The sequence below is a fragment of the Diachasmimorpha longicaudata genome, chromosome 1, assembly GCF_034640455.1.
Source record: "Diachasmimorpha longicaudata isolate KC_UGA_2023 chromosome 1, iyDiaLong2, whole genome shotgun sequence".
NCBI lineage: Eukaryota > Metazoa > Arthropoda > Insecta > Hymenoptera > Braconidae > Diachasmimorpha > Diachasmimorpha longicaudata.
In genome coordinates this window covers 13,954,626-13,968,924 of record NC_087225.1, presented here as the reverse complement: position 1 = coordinate 13,968,924, position 14,299 = coordinate 13,954,626, and the positions used below count along the sequence as shown (strand labels likewise).

Genomic DNA, 14,299 nt, shown 5'->3' with positions numbered 1-14,299 from the left:
AACCCCCCCTCCCCCAAAGCCCTCCTCAACCCATCTGTCCTAGCACCCAACAGCCCCCTTGACATCCTGTAAAAACATCGATGATAGTCTTTGAATCCCCATTCCCGACAGGCAATTAAAATATCCCTGAAGGACGTCGCCCCAGTGAATGGAGTGTGGTCACCCCAAGCGATGATTCAGCTACGTGAATGGATGCAGGCTTGCGTTAAACTCGTTGCCTACGAGAAAATCGATGACTACTACACAGTAACAGTTGTCGACACCCTCAGCAACGAGAACCTGAATGCACGACTCGTCAAGATGGGGTTTGCTAATAGTACAGGACCAGCATCGAGACAACCAAATGTCAGGAAGATCCCCGAGCTATTGCATTCGCCAGATTCCTATGATTCAACGACACTAAAACCTAGACGACAGAAGAGCAAGTGGAAGAGATCAAAGAAACATGATGACCGTTTATCAGATGCCTCGAAAACCCCGACCAAGAAGCCGTTCACGAACATTGTCCCCAAAATCAGGGGCATGAGGGATGACGATCCCTGGAAGGTCCAGGTGACGCCGCTGAGGGTCGTCTCACCAGACGAGATCTACCTTTGTCCGTATGTCAGCAGCAACAAGTACACAGAGATGGACAAGTCCTTGCAGAAATCGTACAGAAAATTTAAAGCTAGCAAGGATCGTGCTTGGATAGTTGGCAACGTCTGCGTGATAAAATTGAAAACCTCGAACGTCTTCAGAAGGGCTGAGATCAAGGAGATAAAGTCTCCGGAGGAAGTCTTGGTGTACCTGCTGGACATTGGTGATTCTTTGCTGGTATGTTTGGAGGACCTCCAGCCGCTGCTGGAAGAGTTCAACGATATACCTGCCAATGTTATCCAAGTGAAGCTGGGTGGGATCAGTCCTCCTGGGGGATCTACCCGTTGGCCGACTGCCTCCTGTGACAAGCTGAAAGAAATTGTTGAGGCGAATCTCGCCACAAGGTTCTTCATCTCGAAGATATCTGAGGATGACTCCCCTATCATTGTCGACTTCTTCCTGGAGGAGGTGAAATGCTTTGGAGCTATAGAACCTTCAGAACGACAGGTCAATATCATCAATCTAAAGCTCGTGGAGGCTGGACTGGCATTGCCCATACGGAACTTCAATGACACAAAGCTCAAGATCCTTGGGGTTGATGTGGAGAAGTCGCTTGTTATCGGGGATAAAAATCCTGTGGTCGAGGAGATGGATGACGGTAAGGAGACGACTGATTGCGACACCGATGATTCAGGGACAATCAGAGATTACGAGTCTGAGGAGTTTGATGTGCCCACTGAAGAGCCAAATCTCTACTGCTCCTACATACCCGAGGATTCTCCATCATGGCCGCCTCCTGAAGACATTCCTAATGACGAGTTCATTGGTCCAGCCACTTTTGTCGACTGGAAGGCTTTCGTGTACTTCGTCACTGCTGAGAACAACCTCAAACTCACTGAGATTAATCGTCAGATGCAGGAGGTCTACCAGCAAGACAAGGTCGTCGATGGAATCAGTAACTGGAAAATCGGGGACCTCTGCATTGCTAAAATGCATGGCTTCAACACCTGGCACAGAGGACAGATCAGGGGAAAGAAGAATCACCACCTTGTCGTCTGTTTTATCGATTACGGAAATATTGAGTGGATGAGCACATCGGAGATTCGAAAGAAGTTAATGTTCGAGGATGTCCCTATTCTCGCCAGCAAGTGTAATATCCTTGGGATGACACCGAAAAACTCTTTCAAAACCTGGACTAAACTGGATCTCGACAAGATGCACAATATCCTGGTAGGGAGAAATTGGAGAGTGGAGATTTTGCACAGAACGGCTCAACATCTCGATGTTGCAGTCAGCCATCCCTCCCATCCCCATGAGCATATCGTCAGTATCATGAGCAAATTCATGCTCGAGGTGAGTCTGGAGACAGGTGAGAGCTCAGGGAGTGCAGAGCCTGATGTCATCGTTGAGAAGGTGCTGACAGCGGATGATCCTGAGGAGATTCTCATGTCTGAGATTGATCTTGATGCTCAGTACGTGTCGGACAGCCCTGAAGACGTGTCAGCACCATACGACGAACTACTCAGTATTCATACAGACAACCTCATTAGGAATTATTACGACAATTGTGTGGAGATATATCCTGCCATAAGGCTTACTGATGACATCGACATGTTTTATGGGGCTCTCGGTGAGGTCTCGAGAGAAAAGCCCACCATTGTCTGGGTGCATCCAGCAGCTACTCCTGGATGTGAACGTCTCTCAATCATTTCTGAAATATACGGTAAACTCATGAAAGAGATCAATAAGGAAGCAGAGGCGCAGCCATTGCTGGAAGTGATAGAGCCTGATGTCCCCTGCTGTGCCATTTACGAAAATGATCAGACCTGGTACAGAGGAAGGGTCATATCAGTTATGAATGACGGAGAGACCACCATCGTTCAGGTGAATTTTGTCGACTGGGGAAATTCTGAGTGGATCAATTTCACTGATCTCAGGGTACCTAAGGAGGAGTGGCTCAGGATCCCTGCTACTGCTATCAAGTGCTACCTTCATGAGCTCCGGGTAGAGGAGGATAATTCGACAGCCAGGGAGTGGCTGAAGAAGTTTGGAACTTCTAAGAATCATCCATTGACCATCACCGTGGAAGCTAGGTACGAAGATTGCCTCTGTGTGCAGCTGTATGTTGATAGAGAGTGCAAGATGCTATTGTATCAGTCTCTCATGGACAAGGGAATGTTCAAGAAGGATGTCAGGACAGCTCCGGAAGAAGAGTTTGTGTAACTGGGTAGGTAAACAGCACTGAGTCCGCTTTACTGATTAATATTTCAGCTATCGTATGGACTCAGAGAGGGGTTTTTACATTTATGGTAGGTAAAATAGAAAGAACAGCATATCCTGTTTCGAATAGAGTAGGATAATCAAATACTAGAATGATTTAGCCTTCATGAAAAATATTCATGAGTCATTTATTCATAGTTAAGAGATAATATCGATACCAAAATATTTCTCGTCACCAGGTTTACCTACCTCTTTATGTAACGTTGACGTTCTTAAAGAGGACGTCATTAGATTACATTGTTTCTTTCATTAGAATTCTTAGTGATAATAATAAGAAAAAGACTGCGGGCTTCCCGGATATTTAAAAGAAAAAACATTTAAAGTTTCAAGTTTTTTTATCAAGAAGATTTAGAAAGATATATGACAATACCTACTTATGGAACAAAATATTAGAATACCAAAATAAAGGTATTGATGAAAAAAATAGAGCTTATCCAAGAGCTGTGGTTTGTAATAATTTTATTACTTTCATGATTAAACAGCATTTGTCTTATCATTTTGATTATCTTAAATTTATAATAAAAGTTTAATAAAAAACTTGTCATCACTCCACAAGTTACGATACTCCGAAGAATACAAGTTATCGTCAATAACTTTGTCATTGAAAATATCATTCTCAATGGAATAATATTTAAATATTGTTGAGGCTTAAACTTATCTTTGGGTGCTTTTGGCAATCTGCTCTTTCAACACCAGAATGCTCTGTCGCTGTTCAGGGGGGAGCATAGCAATTTGCTCGTCCTTCAGCTGAAGCACTTGCATTATCAGTGCAGCCTAGAGTGTGAACCAAAAAAATCAGGGATCAGACAATAAGGGTATAATGGCGAAAATTATTTTTTATCAACCATGAGTCGGTAGCTTTTCTTTTCTTTGCTCATGGAGCTTGTACTCAGGGACAATAAAGTGAAATTCATTGTTATAATGATAAAGTTGGACTGTTATCTTTACCTTCTCCTGGTCAGAGGCTCCGCTGGGAATGTTTCCGGCAGGTGACATGCCTGCCATGAGTCTTGACGCAGCTGCACTAGATGCAGAAAGTCCAGTTCCTGAAGTTGGTGCATTGACTGTGTTGACATTGGGTGAAGCTGTTACTGGTGCCACCACTGGGCGAGGTACTGCAGGAGGTGCCAGAGGGACCGGAGCTAGAACAAATCAGATATTCAGAGAATTTGTATATGACGAAGTTATTTTTTACGAGAGACAATTGAATATTTGATTTTTTAATGAGAATTTCTTGAGTACTCACGAGTGGACTTGTTCATCCTAGGATCCACTGTCATTCTGGGTTCTCTGGGATCACGAGGATCTCTACCAAATCGATCTGCTCTTGGATCTCGACAAAAGCTACTGCAAATGTAAAATGGTTCAGTTGTAATGAGAGAAGAAGGCGATTTTGAGAATTAATAATGATTCTTTGAACCTGTCGATTCCCTCCGCAGGAAGAGTGCTAATCAAGGGGATAAATCTATTAAATTTCGTGGTAATTAACAGTTTTTTGGGGGGACTTACTTGTCAGGGGGATTGAAAACTGGTACTCGTGGGTCCACTACAGGGGGTAGTACTGGGGGAGCTACTGCAATTGGTGGTGCCTGAGACTGGCTCCTCAGATCCTGGTCCATTCTAGCTAATCTGGGATCAATCTGCCTGTCTAAAGTTCTCAAATCCACATCTTGACCTTGAAAAACAATTGAGAAACAGTTAACTGGAATATAGATGCCTGAAACGTACTATGTAATTCAGAATTCAATGAGCTGACCCATTCGCTTCTGAAATAAATTTCGTGATTCGTTTACTTGAAAAAATTGGAGCTATAGGGGCAGGCGGGTTGACACCCAGAGCGGAGGGCGGAGGATGCCTGACCGTAGCCCACGGTTCCTCGATTCTGGGTGGAAGTGTATGAATCGGGGTCTTCTCCACTGCATTCACTGTCGATGGAATGGGATTGGCTTTGTGTAGCATGCTAACAGCAGTATGAGGATCCACAATTCTCATGACAACCTGAGCCTGCAGGAGAGCATAGGCCAACTGTGGATTCTGCAGAAGCATCTGCCTCGCCTCATTAGGGTTATTCTGTACACAGAGTTTCATTTGCTTCATCAACTCAAACATCTGCTCAGGGGGTAGAGAGGCTACGGCCTTGGAGATTGCCTCTGGAGCTTTATCAGACTGCACAGCCTCACCATAAGGATTATCTGTATTTTGGCCCTGCAGAAGACTCTGCATCTCCATACGACTCTTCTCTGTGCATGCATTGTCGACCCTCAGGGTTCTCCCACCAATTTCGTAGCCATTCAAGTTCCTCATTGCACTCAGGGCCGTCTCCTGGTCCTTGTACTCACAGAAGCCATAGCCCTTGGGTTTTCCTGTTTCTCGATCGTATACTAATCTGTCGTGAGCATTGGAATAATTAATGGATATGTCACTAAATACGAGAGGGCAGGTGGATGAAATACGGAATCCATAGCTTGATAGGTTATCATTGCACTTCGGTCAATAATGAATATTCATGTTCGATGCTTATGTCTTACTTGAATGAAAGTACTGGCCCAACTTCACTAAAAATATCCTTCAGATTCTCCTCTGTAGCTTCGTACGGAATATTTCCCACTGAAAAATGTAAATACGGTGAACTCCACAGAATTGTTTACAGAAGGATCAAGTTATTGGAAACATTTGATGACTTAAGTTCGTACCGAAGACACTCCTCATTGATTTGTCCATCAGTGACTGATCCGTAATCGATGAATTGGTCATTTTGTTCTTCGATTATGTATTTATGCCGATTACAATAGCAACAATCTCGTCACATACAGAAACACACTGATTTATTCGAACAATTCTGTTTGTCAAACTTCTGGCGTTACTGTCGACGAATCATTCACTGTCGGTAAACTAGAGATGTTTAAAAAAATATTTAATTCCATTCAAATTCACATTCATTTCGTCGATTGGGCATTTGTAACGACAAACGAATTCCCCAAATAAATCGATGATAAAGAAATAAGCGTTAACTACGAGGAATAATAGAATACCTTTGATTATAATTTTTATTATTTGAAGAGGAAAATGACAGGTAAAAATTTTCCATTACAGAACAAATTTTTAAACAAAGAAACCTACGATACAAGACATACGTAAATCTATATATTTCCATTCTCGCTTTTCATGTGGTCTGAAATAACACCAGAAGCTCAAAAAATATTCACCAGAACGAAAACAACTCCAATGCACTGTTTTCTTTTAAATATTTTATTTTACCAAGCATACATATTTACAAATACGCGTTGCAAAAACAGTGCTCCATTATTATTGATGAGTTTTTCTTCAACCGAAAAGAAATAATAACACATGAACAAAGCGCTCTCAATGATCCCCCGTTACACTCTTCTATCATTAAATATTAAGTGAATAGTATAAAAAAAAGAGTACATAAATAGGCAACTTGGCGGATCAGTTATGAACTAGTGAAACACCAGTGTCATTGTTTTCTTGTGCTTATCTCCAGAATTAGTGGTTTTGAGAGCAAATACCTTGACATTTTTTCGGGCCAATGCAGGTTTTCTTTTTTAAGAAAGGGGTGAAAAAAGGAACTTCTGTCACGAATAAAAATGCCCGCTCTGAGACAATTATAAAATTCTCAATCGCCTTAAGCTATTAAGCCTTCCTCCAGCATTGAAATAAAAAAATTAGTAAAAGCCCAACTCATATCTTCAGTGTATTGTTTCACTACTTCATTATTGATTCACCATTTCCACAATTAAATATTAAATGTCCGACGAATCTCACTGGGATTGCAGCCAGACATTCAACTATATCTAATGATTCGTCAATCATTGAGAGGGAAAAATTGTTAACACCACTGCGAGAGTGGCCGCCAAATTACTTGATATATAAAATTAATCTTTAATCCTCTTCCTCCCATTGGAACCCCCTCAATGGGACATTGGAGTAAGGGGAATTATTCGAACACGTGTAAAAATGTCTTGTGCCGAGCGTTACTTGCGTGTTAAGTATTTTTTGTTCGATTTTTCGTTAATTCCCAATTATTTTTAGCGATAATTAAACAGCTCAGAAGGTTTTACGATGTATCGCTCTGCTGCCCTCCTCGTCATACTCTCTTTTGCTCACCCACATCTTCTTGAATGTGTCTAGTGATGCCAGGATGGAACCTCCGATCCATGTACTGTATAAACGTTCTTGTGGAGCTGATATCTGGTAAGAAAACACAATTGATCGATTCACATAAAAAATATCTCTCAATATTTCTGTTGATTAAATGAATGTGGATTCAAATAGAGAAAAAAAAATTTACGGAATTCATCACTAATGCTTACCCTGATTTTAATATCCTTAGGTGACATCTTCCTAATTTCCGCTAGTAACCTATCACCGAAGCCCTGAAACGCACCACAAAATATTATCAAACATTTCCTGATAAAAAAAATAATTGACAAAAAAGAATCATCCCTCAGGAAATATGTGGGATTTTCTAAGTGATTAAAAAAATTTTCCAAAAGAATTGTAAAAAAATTAAAAACTCACTCGGAACAAAGTGGATCCCCCGGACAGTACAATATTCTGGAAGAGGACCTTCCTCAGATCGAGATCAGACTTCTGAATAGAATACATGAGCACCTCGTGGAGACCCTCGCACTCTTCCCCAATGAGATCAGGTCTGAAGAGTACTTCAGGTGCCCTGAACCTCGCAGGGCCAATCTCCAGATAGCTTCCATCAGGCAAAACATACTGAAACTTCTCAGTCTCAACAGTCTCCTCTTTCTGCGGATTATTCGACAAGTAGCAGGAGCGTTCCTTGATTGTCCTGACAATTTCAAATTCAGCAGTTGTCTTGAAATTGACACCCTCCTTGCGCAGAAGGAGTCTGAGATACCTGGAGACATCTCTTCCAGCAATGTCCACCCTCATAATGCTGTGGGGCATGGCGAAGCCCTCGTAGATGGGAACAGCGTGGGTCACGCCGTCTCCAGCGTCGAGTACAACACCAGTGGTTCTCCCAGTGGCGTACAGACTAAGAACTGCTTGCATGGAGACAAACAGAGCTGGTACGTTGAAGGACTCGAAGAATATCTCGGCTGCACGTTCTCGATTCTTCCTCGGATTGAGAGGGGCCTCGGTGAGCAGGACTGGGTGTTCTTCGCTGAACGTGGACAGCTGATCCTTGCTGTACACATACGACCAGATTCTCTCCATGTCATTCCAGTCAGTTACTATGCCGTGCTCCATGGGATAGCGCAGGGAGAGGAGACCTCGGTGCTCCTCGGCTATTGGACCCACGAAGAGATCACCCTCCAGGGCTCCAGCCATCACTCTGACATGCTTTGGCCTTCCAATGCTGGAGAGATTACGAGAAATAAAGGAGGTGAGAATTTTATTAGATAAATTGATAAATAAATTTGTTGTTACTGAATTTCTTGATCGATTCGTAATGACATAAGATAAAGCTTCCCGTTCAATCATGAAAGTCGGATTGGATTCTCTGTAGGTAGAATATTTTATTCACGTAATAACCTCTCACGGTGTAGTAGTGGTGATTCATCACTGGAATATTAATGAATTTACACTTACTAATTTGGAAATCTGCATTTTGGTATCTGATCACCAGCAAAACCTGCTTTTATCACTCCAGAGCCCTGAAAAAATACGAAAATATCTGGATATTATCGATGCAATCCCAACAGACAAGTAATAAAATTAGTGACTCTCCTGCAAAACGCCGTAATAAATTCCCTAAAAAGAATTCACTACTTCAGAATAGACTTTCCCCAACTTTCCTTTTAGGTCATCATTCTTAAAGTAATTCACTGAAGAAAAAAACGATTGCTATTGACAATTTTTGGCAGCCGACAATATGGCCTGCCCGTTTGACACATGAGTGAAGAGTCCTAGAATCCCATCAGGGTCACAAAATGAAAAATCTCAATAAACTTTACGAAATACTTACGTTGTCGATGACTACTGGCTGATTAACAATAACGTCATACGGCTCCATTATCACTACTTTAGATCCTGATAATTCACTTAAATAATAATACTTTTTGTCCCAACAATGCGATAAATTGTTATACGGCCTAACACACCTAAAGGCTCAGGGTGAGCCGTGAAATTGCTACGGAGTGAAGTTAGCTCAGGTCTAATCGACTTCCATTGCTGCCACCACAATGAAAAATATGCATAACTTTCGAGATTTGAATTTATTGTTTGAGAAGGGAGGGTAGAACGATAAATGAAAATAATTCTAATGTATAAAATAGGGCTCATAGAATTTATAAATATTCAATCATCTGAAATGACTGCCTGCAGTGGTGATTGGATAACAAAGCATTCGGCGAATGAAAATACTCCAAAAATCAATTCGACTCGTTTATTGGTTTACAATAAAGTATCTAAATGAAATAATCCAAAAAACATTGGTGATTACACTCCGATTACAAAGTACACTCACGCTTCAAAAGCCCAAAAAGAGAATTTCGTTTATTGTTCGCCACAAAGTGCACGTTTCTCGATAAATACCTATCCTACAATGATGATGTTTGACTACTTCCACCCTCTCAAAATTATTAAAAGACAGGGACAATCGTAATCCCACAGCTAGACGAGAAAAAAATGCATTAACTGTCTTTTCTGGTTAGTATTTTTGTTTCTTCACAGCCAGGTTTGAAAAATCCTTATCTAGAATTCATTACTCAGCGTTTAAAAACGTTCAATTACTCCCACCCGAACTCGCGGCTTACAACAGTTGCAGAGTTTATTATTTATTTTGTTAAAATACAAGGATTCCTCGCTGCATGCATACACGTTACATAACCCTCCTTTAGATTTATTTCATACAATTGAGAAAGCAGTTTTTTGAGAAGGTCATGGAACTCACTCACGGCATTTCCAGAATGGTGGGCAAACGAATCAAATTTTTATTCTCCTCTCAATTTGTCCGTATTTGATTCTTAATTTTTTTAATTGTGACCCTTATATTGTCTTCTATCATTTTAAAACAGAATACACATACGAAAAAATTTCATATCCAAGTCTATCGCATTTAACCCCTGTTAGAATATAGTCTATAGATTCTAATATCCTTTTGAAATATTTTCTATAGTAATTCTTCGATTCCCATTTTCCAAATTTCTTTGCTTGATTATAGATTGTAGCAATAGAAGAGAAGTTCCATGGAAAAATTTAGATCAGTCAACAATTTCCTCCGACTGTCTAGATTTTGACAAGAAATTTTATTGTATGTATATTCATTGAACAATTCATGAAACACCCAGGACATTCACAAAAAAAGAAATCGCAAACGTGCGAATGAAAAATTATGTCCACTGAATAAATGCCGATGGAATTATCATCATTTACCGCAATTTACAATTCCCGCAGTCTTATTATACAATTGTTTCATTTATTGCATTTTGGTATATGACTTCTTACAAATTTACTCCCTCGAACTGTCTTACTATTAAGCTACAAATACGTGAATCTATTGATTTAATCATTTTTTATTGCATTCTCCCCTTAGCATAATTAAGCAGTCAATTGTTATTATCTTCATTCTTCATCATTCAGTCAAAAATTGTGGTCTGGTGAGTGCCAGCCTCACACAAGCTGGAAGTACACCATTCACGCACTGTGTTGCATTATTATTTATTAATTCAATATTTATATTGAGTTCCGCTAAGAAGCTATTTAACAACACAGTTCAAACAAAATTATGTTCATGGTTTCATACCATTTTTATGCTACCTTGTGCTGTAAAAATTGGTAAATCAATTCTATGACGGTGAAGAATTATTCAACAAATATCTTTGAAAATAGGTATCGGGTAAATTTGCCAAATAGGTTCTGAAATTATTTTTTTGTCTGAACTCAGTTCAGAGATATTTCTAGAATAATCAACACAAAAGTCTTGCGAATTCGAATTATTTAGAAAACACCGCGTTTTTTCTGTAAACCTACTAGTTTCAGAATAATTCATACAAAATTGTTAATACAAGTCTAAAGTGAATTTTGAAAAATGTTTGAATAGAAAATTGTTGTGCTTTTAAAAAGATTTGTTGAGATTTTCCCACGATTCATTAGTATCTCAATTTGAACAGATTATTCTCAAGATATCTTGAGAATAATCTGTTCAAATTTCTTGGCACAAAATAGATCTCAAGTGAATTCTCAGATTATATCCGTGAAGATATCATTAAAGGAAGTTCCCAACGCTCGCTTTGGTAAAAAATTTCCACCGCTTCCAAAGAGATCTGCTCATGGAAATTTCTTCGAAGAATCTGTTCAAAATGTTCGATAAAACACACACGTAAAACCGTCGAACAAACAAAAAACATCTCATTCACTAACACCTCTTAAAAACCGTCTGATTGTCCACAACACGTCAATCAAGAAACTGAAGAGGCTCTCCTCAGTAGATCTCCGCCATGATCATAACAACGAGCGAGGACCACCCATTAAACGGATGGGAGCCTCTACCTTCGCCATATACATCCCCATAATTTTCCCAAACGAAGCCCGTCCTTTTGTACTGTGCCATCATATTTTTGATTACATTCTCCCTCAAGTCTTGATAAATTTTCTTGGCCTTCGCCTGATAGGGCCCCTGGACCTGCGAGTAGTGATTGAGAGCCCTCAGGGTCAAATAATTCAAATTGATCCAGATGGGGCCTCTCCAATAAGGTGGATCGTACTCTGTATTGTACTTCATGTAATATGGGGATGACTTTGCCAGTGATCTGAGCCCATACTTGGTCCACAGTAACTCAGTCTTGGTTAAATCATTCAAAATCTTGTCCAGATTTGGGGAATCGGACTCAACGATTCCCAGGATAAAGGGGAACAGCGAGACGTAGCCGAAAGTGGAGTCGACGAATCTCAAGGTCGGATCCGCCAAGACGACTCTGATGAGGTCTGGAGAGGTTGGAGGCCTGGGGGCAGCAAAGGATCGTCGCAGCTCCACCTTATCTGTGTGGAGTCCATAATCGGCGTACATTTGAGCATCTGTTGACCAGTGTAGCTCGTTCAACATCTGGTTGTCTGTGAGGTAACGATAAGTCTCGTTGTACCTCTGGCTGGGCTGCTCCAACAGAACAGCCAGTCTCGCCATTACTCCAGCAGCAAAAGCAATCCAACACCTTAGATCAACATGCCTCTCATCCACATTAGGATGCGAAGCCCTGGGATAATCATCCAGCCCAGATGTGAGCGTCTTAGGATTGAGTTCTTTGTTCGTCAAGCCGTCCCTTCCCCTCCAGCGATAGGTCCCGGGAAGATCTCCAACCTGTGTTGTGTTGAACCACTCGAACCACGCCTGCAATCTTGGATATATCTTCCCCAGGAGCTTGTAATGCCTGTCCAGCAGCTCCACCTCTCTGGTATTCAGGATGTACTCGAGAGTCAGGAAGAACGTAGGTGGATTGGCATTAGTGCTAATCTGGGTGACGAACTCTTCGGGGACTTTTTTCAGGGCCTCAGACCCCAGGATCATCTCTCTCGGGATCCAGCCCTCTGAGTTCATGAGGTCATACCAATGGCTCATGATGTCTAATTCAATGTCCAAATCCCAGGTGGATATGAGAAGCCCATGGAAACCCTCGTCCCAAAGGAATCCCCTGGGGAAAAAAGAACGACTAGGGACTGCTGAGTAGAGTGGTGTCTTCCAGTAAGGCACCGGGTTCTTCGTGTGGACACTCTGCACCTGCGCAGTCCCGTAGAAATAACCGATGGAACCGATCAGGTTGGAGAACGCCAGCTTTGCGAAATCTATGGCATCCTCCTTGAATCCTTTCTCCTCCAGCTTGAATGTCTTTTCGAATTTATCGTGAAAACGTTTCCGCTGATCAGAGAGGGCTGAGTCGAAGTTCTTGCCTGTTAGCTTCTCCTTCCTCAGAGGAACACTACCAGACTCGAAGAGCACTTCAAACTCGAACGGTACTTTGGCTGTCACCTGCGTTGCACAGAAATTCGGGTCGGTTTTTTTACCCTCGGCATTGGGAGGAAGTTGGTCACCTCCGAGGACAATTCTCTTCATGTTTGAACCCTTCTGTGAAGCTACACGAAGATTCTGCAGGACTGTCTCACGAACGAGATCCAGACCTGGTATTTCAAATAAACAATTAGCATCAAATTTAGCAAGAGTTAGAGGTGGAATAACAAGAAGTTTTTTCTCTTCATGAATCTGATCCTTACCCGGCATCACCGCTATGAGGAATGAGTGCTCCTCCACTGTTCCCTTAGTTGGATTCATGGAGAATCTGTAGGCCCCCAGGCCGTCGGTGTAGCCCTCCATCCCTGAGAGTCTATTATCGGCTCCTAAAGAAGCCTTAATGTTCCCTGTCGACTTGTCCTCGAGAGCCGAGTAGAATATGAAAGATATCTCCTCGGATTTTTCGGCCTGGGAAAGCTCAGAGTCCTTGAAGGTGACACCAATGCGAGCTGTCCAGTCCCCGCCGTGTCGACCACCAGGTTTTTTCACATACGAAGTTTTTATTATCAGATCCCCATCGACAATCTCTTGGATGCCAAAGGTCTTGCCATCGTGCTCCAGCCATCCGTACTTCTCCAGCTTGTCCGACTGCTCGCACCAGTGCCGAAAGGACTGGCTGCCCTGGCGCAGGTCGTTAGGACGGTACCACATCAGACCACTGACGAGGGACTGAGGGTCACGGGTTTTCATACCAAAGTAGAGGTTCGATCTGTATGAACCCCAGTATCGGTCCGCTGTGTCGAGACCGCTCAGAGTGACGAGCTGGAAATTATAAGGTGATTATTGGTCTTGTCATCAACTCTTTTCAGCAACTTTGAGAAATCAAAACCGAGCACAGGTCCAAGTGATAGTGAGTAAAAAGAATTTTTACATCAGTCTAATGAAACAAATGCTGAGAATCGTACCTTCTCTGTATCAAAAGGAGTATTGACTCTGGTCTCCAGATATCCCTTGTAGCCAAACCACGCAGCAACAGCCATACAAGTTACCGTCAACAGTGTATTCATGACATTCATCCTAGAGGATTCTGTTTCTTTCCTCTGGTGGTTATGATTGAGATGTTTGTTCTTGGCCTTTGGCGTGCGTTCGTGGGATTTTGATTTCGCCATTGTTCATTCGTTATCCGTTATTTGCAATAAAATTCTCAGTCCTCCTATCAACAGATTGAATGTGACAATCAATCACGATTTGTCGGCGTTAACATAGGTTATACTACGGCAGGGCGTTTTTATCAGTGAATTAGTGATTTATCAGGTTGATACGGTACTCACTTGTGGCAGACCCTCCATTTGTCAGTGAAAAAGTGTTTCTCCTGTTGTGTGGTGTCTTGAGTTTATAAAAATTGATTGCTCGATGCAACCAAGCGGAGAATCTTTACTCTTCAGCCTGACGTACGTGGCAAGGAGCGCGCTCAGCTACAACACACGTTTTTCCCACTCCACCCAA

The 14,299-nt window shown here is 41.8% G+C and overlaps 4 protein-coding genes across 6 annotated transcripts in view; 1 reads left to right on the top strand and 3 right to left on the bottom strand.

Moving 5' to 3' along the window:
- The window catches only part of LOC135164118 (RING finger protein 17-like), a 93,477-nt gene extending 89,692 nt beyond the window's left edge, over positions 1-3,785 (top strand). The window contains exon 10 of the mRNA XM_064124197.1: positions 112-3,785. Coding sequence (XP_063980267.1) covers positions 112-2,799 — 2,688 coding nt within the window. The 3' untranslated portion in view covers positions 2,800-3,785. The remainder of the gene's footprint in view (positions 1-111) is intronic.
- LOC135164201 (cleavage stimulation factor subunit 2 tau variant-like) lies at positions 3,493-5,713 on the bottom strand. 3 transcript variants are annotated; one of them, XM_064124339.1, is made up of 8 exons: positions 5,550-5,713; positions 5,385-5,463; positions 4,650-5,242; positions 4,366-4,531; positions 4,277-4,321; positions 4,103-4,203; positions 3,805-3,998; positions 3,493-3,630 (listed from the first exon to the last, which is right to left on the bottom strand). In XM_064124339.1, exons 1-8 carry the CDS (start codon positions 5,608-5,610, stop codon positions 3,511-3,513), a joined length of 1,359 nt encoding a protein of 452 aa, XP_063980409.1. In that variant the 5' UTR covers positions 5,611-5,713; the 3' UTR covers positions 3,493-3,510. The 3 variants fall into 3 exon arrangements, with proteins under 3 accessions (XP_063980409.1, XP_063980418.1, XP_063980427.1); XM_064124348.1 differs by having other exon boundaries at positions 4,277-4,303; positions 5,550-5,712; XM_064124357.1 differs by lacking the exon at positions 4,277-4,321 and having other exon boundaries at positions 5,550-5,710.
- A 172-nt stretch (positions 5,714-5,885) lies between these two features.
- LOC135165379 (actin-related protein 1) lies at positions 5,886-8,984 on the bottom strand. Its single transcript, XM_064126633.1, has 5 exons — positions 8,819-8,984; positions 8,443-8,507; positions 7,399-8,209; positions 7,191-7,253; positions 5,886-7,068 (listed from the first exon to the last, which is right to left on the bottom strand). Exons 1-5 carry the CDS (start codon positions 8,864-8,866, stop codon positions 6,925-6,927), a joined length of 1,131 nt encoding a protein of 376 aa, XP_063982703.1. The 5' UTR covers positions 8,867-8,984; the 3' UTR covers positions 5,886-6,924.
- A 240-nt stretch (positions 8,985-9,224) lies between these two features.
- On the bottom strand, positions 9,225-14,281 carry LOC135165301 (mannosyl-oligosaccharide glucosidase). The gene is made up of 4 exons (XM_064126460.1): positions 14,125-14,281; positions 13,759-14,006; positions 13,057-13,615; positions 9,225-12,963 (listed from the first exon to the last, which is right to left on the bottom strand). Exons 2-4 carry the CDS (start codon positions 13,960-13,962, stop codon positions 11,276-11,278), a joined length of 2,451 nt encoding a protein of 816 aa, XP_063982530.1. The 5' UTR covers positions 13,963-14,006; positions 14,125-14,281; the 3' UTR covers positions 9,225-11,275.
- Between the last annotated feature and the right edge of the window lie 18 nt (positions 14,282-14,299).